General features: G+C 41.0%; 1 protein-coding gene across 1 annotated transcript in view; it reads left to right on the top strand.

Moving 5' to 3' along the window:
• bgnb (biglycan b) overlaps positions 1 to 14,091 on the top strand; it is a 44,219-nt gene that overhangs the window by 22,277 nt on the left and 7,851 nt on the right. The window contains exon 2 of the mRNA XM_041857089.1: positions 8,902 to 9,171. Coding sequence (XP_041713023.1) covers positions 8,925 to 9,171 — 247 coding nt within the window. The 5' untranslated portion in view covers positions 8,902 to 8,924. The remainder of the gene's footprint in view (positions 1 to 8,901; positions 9,172 to 14,091) is intronic.

Raw genomic sequence — 14,091 nt, 5'->3', positions numbered from 1 at the left:
TTTCCTGACTGGATGAATGGACGATGTGTTTGAATCCGGGGTTCATGGTTTCACATTTTCCACCATTTGGGCTGTAGAGCATTTTGATTGGTCAGACACACACCTTCTGTATTTGGGGGGTGATTGGTCAGACACACACCTTCTGTATTTGGGGGTGGGGGGTGATTGGTCAGAGGAAGCAGACTGTGACACACTCTGTCCCAAAGGTTAAGGGTGATCTTTCTCACAAGTCATCCTCTCAATATGGATTTATTTCTTGGCATGTGCAACCGACTGCTTCCATTCCTCCTTCTCCTCCTCCTCCTCCTCCTCCTCCTCCTCTCCTCCCAGACTTTTGGATGGGTTTATGCTGGCTTGATTTCTATTTTCCTCTCCTCTACGCAGCTGTCTGCCTCCTCTCCGTCTGTCTCTCCTCCCTCTCTTCTCTGCAGGTGTGGTTGTTAGGAGCACACCCTGTCTGGGTCAGCCACCCATAGCAGCCGGGGCATGCAGCTTCAGAGCCAGTATAGCCAGTGGAGTGTATTAAGGTGTGACCAAATCACGGACCAGAGTAGGCGGTGCAGTGTGTTGAATCTAAAGAGCTCTCTGACAGCCAAGTAGCCATCTGCCCCAGTACCAGGCCACTAAAGAGAGACGCCACACTCACAGGGCAGCAACTGAATTTAATGTATTTACTTAGAGATTGAATGGCACTGTAATAACAATGTTGTCAGGTCTTGACGACACATGAGAAACTGGTCTGTTACCATACCACAGTGTATGTATTATGTATGTGAAATGATTCAAAAGAGAAGATGGTGTTATCACCTTTGTCAGTCTCTCTTTCAATTGTTGTGTAGGTGTGTTTTTAACTCTCTCTCTCTCTAGGTGTGTTTTTAACTCTCTCTCTCTCTAGGTGTGTTTTTAACTCTCTCTCTCTGGAGGTGTGTTTTTAACTCTTGCTCTCTGTAGGTGTGTTTTTAACTCTCTCTCTCTCTAGGTGTGTTTTTAACTCTCTCTCTCTGGAGGTGTGTTTTTAACTCTCTCTCTCTCTAGGTGTGTTTTTAACTCTCTCTCTCTCTAGGTGTGTTTTTAACTCTCTCTCTCTGGAGGTGTGTTTTTAACTCTCTCTCTCTCTAGGTGTGTTTTTAACTCTCTCTCTGTAGGTGTGTTTTTAACTGTCTCTCTCTAGGTGTGTTTTTAACTCTCTCTCTCTAGGTGTGTTTTTAACTCTCTCTCTCTAGGTGTGTTTTTAACTCTCTCTCTGTAGGTGTGTTTTTAACTCTCTCTCTGTAGGTGTGTTTTTAACTCTCTCTCTCTCTAGGTGTGTGTAGTGTCGAGTCAATGTTGCTAATTATTGCTGTTAAACAAAGGAGTCCGCTCATACTGACCTTTGATCATAAGTTTTATTCATATCACAAGATTTCAGCATAAGTTTACGGATGTCATGACCACCCGGAGAGCAGTTTCCTCCAAATTACAATGTCTGCTCTAACCTCTTCTTCGTTTAAACCCAGTATATATAATCTTCCCCAAAATATGGGTGGCTCCCTCTACTGTCCAATCCCCTGTCTTGTATGGGGCGTCACCCTAAAAACGGCTCTCTTTGAACCTAAATAAACATCCTCTCAGGTTCCACTTAAAACCATTAACAAAGTCATAATCTTAATACACTACATTCCCCCCTTCGAGACTAACTAAAAGTCTCGAAAACAAAAAGAACAGGATTATGACAAGTAACAATTTCTCTTATTGAGTATCTTTAACAATAAACCAAAAACACTTCTCTCCGGAGTGTAAATACCTTTCTATGAAATATGAACAAATCTTTATGAAGTGTGAATACATTACTATGAAATATGAACAAATCTTTATGAAGTGTGAGAGCGAAAAACCTGTCTGGCAGCCTTCTTCGTTTAAATATCCATCCATCAATCAAGACAGTAAAATTCTCTCACGGCCCCTCTGCCCCAGGCAACCACCTAGGTACTCCAGATCAATTCATAAATCTTTATTAATGCATTTGAAACTATGAAGCAATTAAATACACATGTAAGCCCCTGCAAACAAAATACTATCCAAAAAATATCCACACTAAGGCTGGTCGACCCATCGGACCCTACAGTGGATCTCTCTATCCCTGCCTAGACTCCATGTCCCTAAGCATTCACGAAATAAACAAAAACATCTAAGATCCCCACATGTATTCAATAACATCAAATATCATTCTACAAAAATTAATAAAGACAGAATATGACACAAATTATGTATTACACATGCAAATATGTCTATATTTCATTGCAGACACTGGAATGTAGTCCACTACACTTCATCTCCTCAGCAGTGTCGATCCAATGCATTGTTGATGATGGAATCTGAACTTTTCCACACCTTCCTTGTTCCATCTCCTCCTTTCCCTCATATTGTCCTTTCATATTGTCCCTTCATATTGTCCTTGTTTGAGTATTTCAATCTCTACATATTCCCCCAAATGCTTCTGGAAGAAAAGAAAAGACCAAACAGTATCTTTTGCAAAACAACACTTTCAAATTAAAACATCAATATCAACTAAGAATATAAAAAATGATATAAAATGATATATGAATCACATTATCCTATTTCCCCCCTTTGATTCATAACATCATACTAAAATCACACTAATATTGAAAAAAAAATAAAAGAAATTGAAAAATGATCAAATAATCAAAAAGGATATTTATCCATCAACACTCCATCCAGTCCCACTTGTCCCTCTTCATCCAGATCAGGAACAGTCAACAACGGCATCTGAGTGTTGTCTCCAGGCATCACTACTCCAACCCATCTCAATATCATAGCTTTCGCAAAGGTCAGTAACAAATTACAAAAGCAAAACATCTTCGACAGAAGATTAAACCCTCTTATCGTTTCATTTGCCAAACCCTGCAAGGTATAGGTAATATTATCTATGTTATCTTCCCAAATTTTACACCATACCATGGAAAAATCCCCACTTCTCTCTTAGACTTATCCTCCAATGATAGGCTTCCCAGACTATGAAATTCCTCTAAAATTGGTGCTGGAGCTATCTGCTCCCTTGTAATCAAATGCAATATATTTATGGCTTTAATAACTATCAATGTTGAAAGAGTTAAATTGCTTCCCACTGTTGTTATAATAGACTGAAGTGTTGATGTCCTTGTTGTTACTTCATCCATTCTCCCTAAGACTTTTAACTCCTTACTTGTATTTCCATCTATCACCACTAGTTCTCTCTCTCTTCCTACTAACATTGAAACTTAGCTTACTGTCCTAGAGTTCCTTCAACCCTAGTTTTCCTAACTTTTTTTAATCTAATCTTTTCTCCTAACCTTTAAAAACCTTTTCCACTGATTTATTCACAAAAGCCTTTACCACCAATTTTTAGAACATGTGATTGGGTAATCCCCACCTGCTTCTGACTTCTTCACACACAGACTTGGCAAACGATCAAACATCTTTTAGCCTAGTTTGAAATCTCTTGTACCTCTTGGTGTAGGAATGTAACCAAGAATAACAGTCACCCCTTTTAACTTTATTTTTCAGACAGATTGTCTTTTCAAGCAAATATGATTCCCCAAAAACCCTACTCTTTTAAAATCTTCTACCAGACAGCCGTCTAGTGTACATCTTATTGTACAGTTCAATTTACACAATGCATCTCTTCCCAACAATGCAATAGGTATATGTTCTAATACCAGTATGTGTATTTTAATTTCTCTTAGATTTTTTATAGCAGAGCTCAATTGGTTCCTTAAGAGTATTCAACTGTTTTACTCCCTCAAATCCCTATCCTAATTAGTTAATTTTACATAGTGAGATGTTTAACCTCTTTAGGCTCAACACAGATAAAAGCTTTTCCACTATTCACCATCACTTCTCATAGTCCTTTGTTTTCACTTCAATTGTTGGATATTTTTCTTCCTAATCGGTGCTATCAGCTGACACCCCCCTTCGGATCTTCTAGGCACTCTAGAATCCTTGCTCCTTTAAGGGTTCACCTGGAGAACAGGTGATTTTCACTTGCTCCTTTATCTTCCTCTGAAATTCTTTCTCTCCAGAAACTATCTATGGATATGAAACAACTTGTACCACTTGGCTGGTACAATTGCATTTGACCTTGTTCAGTTGAAGCTGTAGCAGTGATTGTTGATTTGGTTCACTCTGATTCTTCATAACCAAAGCTTTTCTTCTCCTTCTTCTTCTCCACCAGTTGTATTTGATTGAGTTTTCGGAGAGTTTCTTGGTCCTGTTCTTTCTTGTTGTTGACATATCAGTATTCTTCAACAGCTTATATTCTAAGTTTTGCCCTCGAAATATCATCTTCCATCATCTTCTTACTAGTGGCCCTTTCCTTGGCCTCAATGTATTCTTCTCCTCCAATTCTTGGGATCCTTTTCTCAGCTGTTTCTTCTTCTCTTCTGTATCTTCAGCTTCTTGAGTTGTTCCTCCAGTTGTGTTACTTCTCCTAAATCATTCGCTTTATCCAGGCATGATACGCATCGGTCTATATCTCTTTCTATTTCTTCTTTGCTAATCATTGTTGGATAAAATCCTCTTTAACATAAAGCACCTTTAATCTCCAAATCTTCATCGCTTTCTCCATCTTTGCTTTCATCAGAACTCGAATTTCTTGTATCCTTCTTCCTTCAACTTCCATCAGAGATCAAATCTCTAGTATCCTTCTTCTTTCCTCTCTTGCCAACTTTCTTCTAATCACAAAGTCATATCCACCCATGATCTCTTCTCAATCACTCTGATCATCATCATCATCATCTTCATCTTCTTCAAGTTCCATCTTCCTTAACCTCACTCTTCTCTTAGTTTCCAGACATCTCCTTTTCTTCTTCTTTTGGAGTTTTGGATTCATCTTTATCATCGTTTCTGCTTATCCTCTCTCTATTATTCAACCACTTTCATCATGTTGATGACGTCAGGGTTAAGAATCCCTTCCACTAGCTATGGTTGTTCAATGTCAGGCCAACTTTTGTTTCATTTGCCGGATAACCTTGCAATACTTTAGTTAAAGGATTACTATTTTGTACTATATCAACAGGTGTAATTACCTTCTTAGTCCTGATATCCTTTTTCCCCATTGTAACAACTCTTTTATATTCCTTTATTGTGAATTATTTTATTTTAGACTATATAGCCTATGGCTTCCTCCCTTTAATTATTAATATAAACAAATTTTTATTCCCCCCTAAATAATACAAATTAATCAATAAAAATATGAATATTCCCAAAATTATTTTAAAAAAAAATTCTCCCCCAATTAAACAATTTATTCAAGAAATTTATGAATACTCAAAAATAATTTTTATTTATATTTCCTATTTTACTAATTTATCAATTAGTGGCTATCTTACCTTTCCTGATTGAAGGTGGTATGTATAATATCTATAATCCAGCAACACTACAGTACTCATAAATCCCATTGCTTAATAAGCATCCAATTATCTTAATTTTACAGAATAATGTCAGTACTCGATTCCCAACACAACTCTAATCAAACCAACTCATGCACAGAAACTCTCCAAAATGCAATTTTAATTTTATCAGTCTTTTGCCAAGTCTCTGTGAAATTGTCATAACATGAAATATCCTGTAGGGGAAGGTTTTTTTTGTAAACAGAACAGTACTAGCCTGATATTTGACTCGATCCTCTGTCGCGTCACACCTTGTCACGTGATGTACACGTCAGCACCTCTCTTTCTTTCTCTCTCTCTCCTCTCGTCCCATCGCCTCTCATATGACAAAAGGTCAAAGAAACAGAGAAGAAGTTAGTAGTTTATGCAATCACTGAGCCACTTCAACCATTCAATATTCCTCCAGTCACATTCGCTCGAAGAATTAACTCAGGAATCGCATAAATAGCTCAATAACATTTTTATTTTATTTTTTTATTTTTTTATTTTTATTTTTTATCCGTCAACATATCTCTCTCCTTTATCAATTCAATATGTCTCAAGAAACCAGTTTCATCGTCAAACAGCCGATGTAACAACTAGAACATTCCATTCGTGTTCAAATCTCTCCTCTTTGTTCCTTCGTCTGTGTCTCCCCCCTTGCACAGTGTAACAGAGGCATATTCTCCCTACGTCACTCTAGTGTCGTAAAATCACACGTGTCGTAATCTAGTGTCGTAAAATCACACGCATGCGCAGTACATTCACCAATACGATTTCACCGTGGAAGCAGCTCCAGACAACAGAACGTTAGCATTCTGCTATAGCTCCTCTCTTTTACCCCTTATAGACAAACAATAACACTTAACAGAGCTCACAAAGCATAGAACTTAAATTCTACACACACAAACATAATTTAAGAGGCTTTATTCCATCGCAATGGCCCTCTAAGGTCGCATGTTAGCATGTAGCATGTAGCATTTAGCATTAGCATTTAGCATTAGCATGTATGTAACATGTGGCATGTAACAATGTAACCTACATTGCGCCTTAAATTCCTTTTTCCTTTGTCCCTAACTTTATGCTGCCGCGAGTTCAATGGATATTCTATGAGCGGTCACATCAAACAAATGCTTCGTCAACCACCAGCTGAGCGGTAACTTGCAATAGAATGTATATTCCACCGTCTCGAGTTCCCAGAACTCACCTAAAACACACCTAACGCGTTAGAGGATTTTCGGCCCATCCTAAGATCGCCTCCCTGAGGTCTTGCCAGATTCGCAATGCCCTAATTTGTATACGTATCTCTGCCTTATTCACTTCCATCGATTGTTCTAGAATTCCTATTCAAGCCACATATTTCTATAGACACTCCCTGCCATTTGCGCCGTTTACCAGTGCAAACGAATTTAGAATAGTTATGACAGACCCTTAGTCAACAGCAAATAACAGCACACACAGGTAACACGGTACATCTCCCCAGCGCACACTCAAATAGCCTTCGAACTAACAAATGCCCAAAGTGGTGAGAAACTCACCCTTATCTGGCCATGACTTCGGAACGAGAGTCAGCTTGGCGGCAATGAATGGAACAAAGGAGACGCAGACCGGTCCCTGTTCGGGCGCCATTTTGTAGTGTTGAGTCAATGTTGCTAATTATTGCTGTTAAACAAAGTAGTCCGCTCATACTGACCTTTGATCATAAGTTTTATTCATATCACAAGATTCCAGCATAAGTTTACGGATGTCATGACCACCCGGAGAGCAGTTTCCTCCAAATTACAATGTCTGCAATAACCTCTTCTTCGTTTAAACCCAGTATATATAATCTTCCCCAAAATATGGGTGGCTCCCTCTACTGTCCAATCCCCTGTCTTGTATGGGGCGTCACCCTAAAAACGGCTCTCTTTGACTAAATAAACATCCTCTCAGGTTCCACTTAAAACCATTAACAAAGTCATAATCTTAATACACTACATGTGTTTTTAACTCTCTCTCTCTCTAGGTGTGTTTTTAACTCTCTCTCTCTCTGTAGGTGTGTTTTTAACTCTCCATCTCTCTATGTGTGTTTTTAACTCTCTCTCTCTAGGTGTGTTTTTAACTCTCTCTCTCTCTAGGTGTGTTTTTAACTCTCTCTCTCTCTAGGTGTGTTTTTAACTCTCTCTCTCTCTAGGTGTGTTTTTAACTCTCTCTCTCTCTCTAGGTGTGTTTTTAACTCTCCAACTCTCTAGGTGTGTTTTTAACTCTCTCTCTGTAGGTGTGTTTTTAACTCTCTCTCTCTAGGTGTGTTTTTAACTCTCTCTCTCTCTAGGTGTGTTTTTAACTCTCTCTCTCTCTCTGTAGGTGTGTTTTTAACTCTCCATCTCTCTAGGTGTGTTTTTAACTCTCTCTCTCTCTAGGTGTGTTTTTAACTCTCTCTCTAGGTGTGTTTTTTAACTCTCTCTCTCTCTAGGTGTGTTTTTAACTCTCTCTCTCTCTAGGTGTGTTTTTAACTCTCTCTCTCTCTAGGTGTGTTTTTAACTCTCTCTCTCTCTATAGGTGTGTTTTTAACTCTCTCTCTCTCTGTAGGTGTGTTTTTAACTCTCTCTCTCTCTAGGTGTGTTTTTAACTCTCTCTCTCTAGGTGTGTTTTTAACTCTCTCTCTCTCTCTAGGTGTGTTTTTAACTCTCTCTCTCTCTGTAGGTGTGTTTTTAACTCTCCATCTCTCTAGGTGTGTTTTTAACTCTCTCTCTCTCTAGGTGTGTTTTTAACTCTCTCTCTCTCTGTAGGTGTGTTTTTAACTCTCCATCTCTCTAGGTGTGTTTTTAACTCGCTCTCTCTCTGTAGGTGTGTTTTTAACTCTCTCTCTCTCTAGGTGTGTTTTTAACTCTCCATCTCTCTAGGTGTGTTTTTAACTCTCTCTCTCTCTGTAGGTGTGTTTTTAACTCTCTCTCTCTCTCTAGGTGTGTTTTTAACTCTCCATCTCTCTAGGTGTGTTTTTAACTCTCTCTCTCTCTGTAGGTGTGTTTTTAACTCTCTCTCTCTCTAGGTGTGTTTTTAACTCTCTCTCTCTAGGTGTGTTTTTAACTCTCTCTCTCTCTCTAGGTGTGTTTTTAACTCTCTCTCTCTCTGTAGGTGTGTTTTTAACTCTCCATCTCTCTAGGTGTGTTTTTAACTCTCTCTCTCTGTTGGTGTGTTTTTAACTCTCTCTCTCTAGGTGTGTTTTTAACTCTCTCTCTCTCTCTCTCTCTCTCTCTCTCTCTCTCTCTCTCTCTCTCTCTCTCTCTCTCTCTCTCTCTCTCTCTCTCTCTCTCTCTCTCTCTCTCTCTCTCTGTTTTCAACCCTCTCTCTCTAGGTGTGTTTTTAACTCTCTCTCTCTCTATGTGTGTTTTTAACTCTCTCTCTATGTGTTTTTAACTCTCTCTCTCTAGGTGCGTTTTTAACTCTCTCTCTAGGTGTGTTTTTAACTCTCTCTCTCTCTCTCTCTCTCTCGCCCTAACTATCTCTCTTTCCACAGGTGTGTGTGTGTATAGTCCCGTGATGTTGGCCCACTCCTCTCTCCTGTTGCTGCTGTGTCTTGCCCGGCTGCCCGCCCCATCGTCGGCCCTGCCCTTTGAGCAGAGGGGATTCTGGGACTTTGCGATGGACAGTGATGTGGGAGGGATGACGTCGATGATGAGAGATGAAGAGGAAGGCTCAGCAATAGAGGAGCTGCCCCCTCCTGAACTGCCCTCATGCCCCTTTGGGTGCCAGTGCCAACGCAGAGTGGTGCAATGCTCCGATCTGGGTGAGTGTGTGTCCCACCGTAAGCATGTCTGTGATTATGTGTGTGTGTATGTGTGCGTATGCCATTGTGCGTGTTTATCTATGTGGTTACCTGAAGCAGGGTACAGACATGTGTTTTGGAGGCCAGAGGGCCCAGTATAATATGAATGGGAGGCAGAGAGGGGTCAGCTGGTTGGCGTTCTTCTGTGAATGACTTTGTGCATTGCATGACTCCAGAGAGAGAGAGAGAGAGGAGAGAGAATGGGATCTGATGGTGTATTATCATAGAGAGCAATTTCTCCCACGGATAACGGGTGTATTTTGATAAAGAAAGTCTTAGAGGGATTTTCTGTTCCCAAAGTGAGCGGCGGAGAGAGAGGAAGAGAGAGAAGAGGGAAAGAGAAGGGAAGAACAGTAGAACAACAGAGAGAGAAATAGAGAGCGGGTGAAAGGTAGAGGAGAAGGGAAAGGAGAAAGAGAGAGAGAGAAAGAGAGAGGAGAAAGGTAGAGATTGTGAGAGACACTTTGATGGGAGGAGACGAGATGAAAGCTTGGTGTGTAATTTCCTTGAGGTCTTGAAGGTCTTTAATGAGCTGTTTCATGGTTTTCTTTACACACACAGGATGTTCAGCGGAAATCGAGGGAAGGAGAGAACGAAGGATGGAGGGGAGTTTAGAAGGATGAGAGAGATAGCGGGGAAGAGTGTTACTAAAGAAGGGATGGAAGCCATGTGTTTGTGTTTCTCCTTAGCTTCGGTGGAGAGGATTGGGAAAGATCAGTGTTGTATGTCCCATTTCATTAACACTGAAATAGACAGGGGCTCAAATAAATGAGAACGATTAACCTACTGTGGACCAGAGGCATCATTTTCAATTGATTATGTGTAAAATAATGGATAAAAGTGAGGGGGAACAAGGAACACACACACAAACAGATGTAGGATCTTAATTTGATCACCCTGTTGCAGGAGAACTTTCATGCAATGCAGGAAATGTAAAACTTGTAGTGTATTTGAGGTTTAAAAAGGCTTCTGAAGTTTGACATTTCTTTGACATTTTAGACTTGATTTTCCCTTACGAAAAAGGTATAAACCCCTACAAAAATGTCCATTAATTATAATCCACATACTTTCCTGTTGCTGCAGGATTATTTTCCTGCTGTAGCAAACTGGCTCAAATTAAGATCCTACATCTAAACACACGCAAGCACGCACATACACATATAAATGTATATAAATACTCAAATTCACAGACCATAACCCTCCATTCTCCTAAATTATAGTCCTCTCAAAGACTTTACAGCCTATGTCCCAACAAAGACCAATGACAAGCCTCGAAATAAATGCTTATTATCTCAAAATATGAACATTGTAGTTGTATGCACTGCGTGTGTGTGTGTGTGTGTGTGTGTGTGTGTGTGTGTGTGTGTGTGTGTGTGTGTGTGTGTGTGTGTGTGTGTGTGTGTGTGTGTGTGTGTGTGTGTATTTTCGTGTGTGCACACACTGTGCAGTAGGTCTGAGAGTCGTGTATGTTTGTATAGTATTTCTTTATATTTCTACATGGGCAAGAGTGTTGCTTTTTTGTGTGTAGCTAGTATTCTTCAAGTTAACTGTTATATTGCAAATAATGGTCTGTAGTTTCCTTTTTGGTTTTGTTGAATCATCATTTCATTTTCATCCCACCACCTAACACTACATTTCCTGTCCCAGACTACTGAAGTGAGTAAATGTGGAAGCATATAATTTGCGAGTTGTCAGTGCTTATTTAGAACAGATGTATTTTGGCTATGGCGTCTGTCTCTGTCTCTGAGTGTATACCAATCTTCTGTGGAATAGTTGTGTGAAACAGTAGTGGGGTTTAGGTGTGCGTGTGTGTGTGTGTGTGTGTGTGTGTGTGTGTGTGTGTGTGTGTGTGTGTGTGTGTGTGTGTGTATGTGTGTGTGTGTGTGTGTGTGTGTGTGTGTGTGTAGTGGTTAGAGAGGAGGGATTTGGGGGTACAGATTGGAGTTGGGCTGTGGTCAAATCAAATCAAATGTTATTTGCCACATGCGCCGAATACAACAGGTGTAGACATTACAGTGAAATGCTTACTTACAAGCCCATAACCAACAATGCAGTTTAAGATAAAAAAAAAAAAGCTAATAATTAAAAAGCAGCAGTAAAATAAAATAACAGTAGGGAGGTTATATACAGGGGGTACCGGTACAGAGTCAATGTGCAGGGGCACCGGTTAGTCAAGGTAATTGAGTTAATATGTACATGTGGGTAGAGTTAAAGTGACTATGCATAAATAATAAACAGAGTAGCAGCAGCGTAAAAGAGGGGGTTGGGGTGGGTTTGGGGTGGGGGGACAATGCAAATAGTCCGGGTAGCCATGATTAGCTGTTCAGGAGTCTTATGGCTTGGGGGTAGAAGCTGTTAAGAAGCCTTTTGGACCTAATCACTGTTGTGTCGTCTGCAAATTAATGATGGTGTTGGAGTCGTGCCTGGCCCTGCAGTCATGGGTGAACAGGGAGTACAGGAGGGGACTGAGCACGCACCCCTGAGGGGCCCCCGTGTTGAGGATCAGCATGGCAGATGTGTTGTTACCTACCCTTACCATCTGGGGAGGCCCGTCAGGAAGTCCAAGATCCAGTTGCAGAGGGAGGTGTTTAGTCCTAGGGTCGTTAGCTTAGTGATGAGATTTGAGGGCACTATGGTGTTGAACGCTGAGCTGTAGTCAATTAATAGCATTCTCACATAGGTGTTCCTCTTGTCCAGGTGGGAAAGGGCAGTGTGGAGTGCAATAGAGATTGCATCATCTGTGGATCTGTTGGGGCGGTATGCAAATTGGAGTGGGTCTAGGGTTTATGGGATAATGGTGTTGATGTGAGCCATGACCAGCCTTTCAAAGCACTTCATGGCTACAGAATTTAGTGTTACGGGTCGGTAGTCATTTAGGCAGGTTATCTTAGTGTTCTTGGGCACAGGGACTATGGTGGTCTGCTTGAAACATGTTGATATTACAGACTCAGTCAGGGACATGTTGAAAATGTCAGTGAAGACACTTTCCAGTTGGTCAGCGCATGTAAATGTTGACCTGTTTAAAGGTCTTACTCACATCGGCTACAGAGAGCTTGATCACATAGTCATCCGGAACAGCTGATGCTCTCATGCATGCTTCAGTGTTGCTTGCCTCGAAGCGCGCATAGTGATTTAGCTTGTCTGGTAGGCTAGTGTCACTGGGAAGCTCGCGGCTGTGCTTCCCTTTGTAGTCTGTAATCATTTTCAAGCCCTGCCACATCCGACGAGCGTCAGAGCCGGTATAGTACGATTCAATCTTAGTCCTGTATTGACTCTTTCCCTGTTTGATGGCTCGTCGGAGGGCATTGCGGGATTTCTTATAAGCGTCCGGGTTAGAGTCCCGCTCCTTGAAGGCGGCAGCTCTACCCTTTAGCTCAGTGCGGATGTTGCCTGTAATCCATGGCCTCTGGTTGGGGTATGTACGTATGGTCACTGTGGGGACGACGTCATCGATGCACTTATTGATGAAGCCAGTGACTGATGTGGTAAACTCCTCAATGCTATCTGAAGAATCCCGGAACATATTCCAGTCTGTGCTAGCAAAACAGTCCTGTAGCTTAGCATCTGCGTCATCTGACCACTTCCTTATTAACCGAGTCACTGGTGCTTCCTGCTTTAGTTTTTGCTCATAAGCAGGAATCAGGAGGATAGAGTTATGATCAGATTTGCCAAATGGAGGGCGAGGGAAAGCTTTGTACGCGTCTCTGTGTGTGGAGTAAAGGTGGTCTAGAGTTTATTTCCCTCAAGTTGCACATTTAACATGCTGGTAGAAATTAGGTAGAACGGATTTAAGTTTCCCTGTATTAAAGTCCCCGGCCACTAGGAGTGCTGCCTCTGGATGAGCGTTTTCCTATTTACTTATGGCCTTATACAGCTCATTGAGTGCAATCTTAATGCCTGCATCGGTTTGTGGTGGTAAATAGACAGCTACGAAAAATATAGATGAAAACTCTCTTGGTAAATAGTGTGGTCTAAAGCTTATCATGAGATATTCTACCTCAGGCGAGCAAAACCTAGAGACTTCCTTAGTATTAGATTTTATGCACCAGCTGTTGTTTACAAATATACACAGACCGCCACCTCTTGTCTTACCGGAGTCAGTCGTTCTATCCTGCCGATGTAGCGTATATCCCACCAGCTGTATGTTATCCATGTCATTGTTCAGCCACGACTCGGTGAAACATAAATGTTTACAGTTTTTAATGTCCCGTTGGTAGGATAACTGTAATATTAGGTTGTCTAATTTATTTTCAAATGATTGAACATGTTTGGGATTTACATTGGGCTTGGGTTGTTGGAGGTGTGTGGGGTGTTGGTATGGGCTTTTATGGGGTTTTGTTTTGGGCAATGGTTGTGACAACATACTGGAGAGTTGTGTGGTACAGTGGTAAAGAATTTGTTTTGGGGCGGTGCTTGGTTAAGGGTTTTGGGGGTACGTGTTCTGTCAAGGGAGGGGTTTGAGTTGTGTTATTATAACCAATACCGACCAGAATAGGTTTCTTCAGACACACAGAACATCCTGTATGTTGAGTAGAGACATTGGCTGTATTCAAATGGCAGTACTGTTGAACAGAGCTTGGTAGTGTTCAAAGTGTTAAAATATGTTGGGTTGTGTTGTGTCCTGGTTGGGGTCAGGAGAGTGTAGTAGTGTGTCTTGTGTCAGATGTGGTCAGGGTGTGACAGGGGAACAGTAGGTGATGCTAGGGGTGTTGTTGCAACAGTATGATGGTTGCTGGACTGGGTTGTGGTCGTGATGAGTTTTGTGGTCATGAATCATGACCGCAGTAAAATTCGACATGACTGTTGAGTCATGGTAATCTCCTTTTATGCACTCAGGACATGTGTTAGTAGTATCCAGCTTGCTAATGGCCTGGTACTCAG

This window comes from Coregonus clupeaformis, chromosome 30 (genome assembly GCF_020615455.1).
Source record: "Coregonus clupeaformis isolate EN_2021a chromosome 30, ASM2061545v1, whole genome shotgun sequence".
In the NCBI taxonomy this organism is placed as follows: domain Eukaryota; kingdom Metazoa; phylum Chordata; class Actinopteri; order Salmoniformes; family Salmonidae; genus Coregonus; species Coregonus clupeaformis.
The sequence above is the reverse complement of the archived record's forward strand: the minus strand, read 5'-3'. Positions and strand labels throughout refer to the sequence as shown.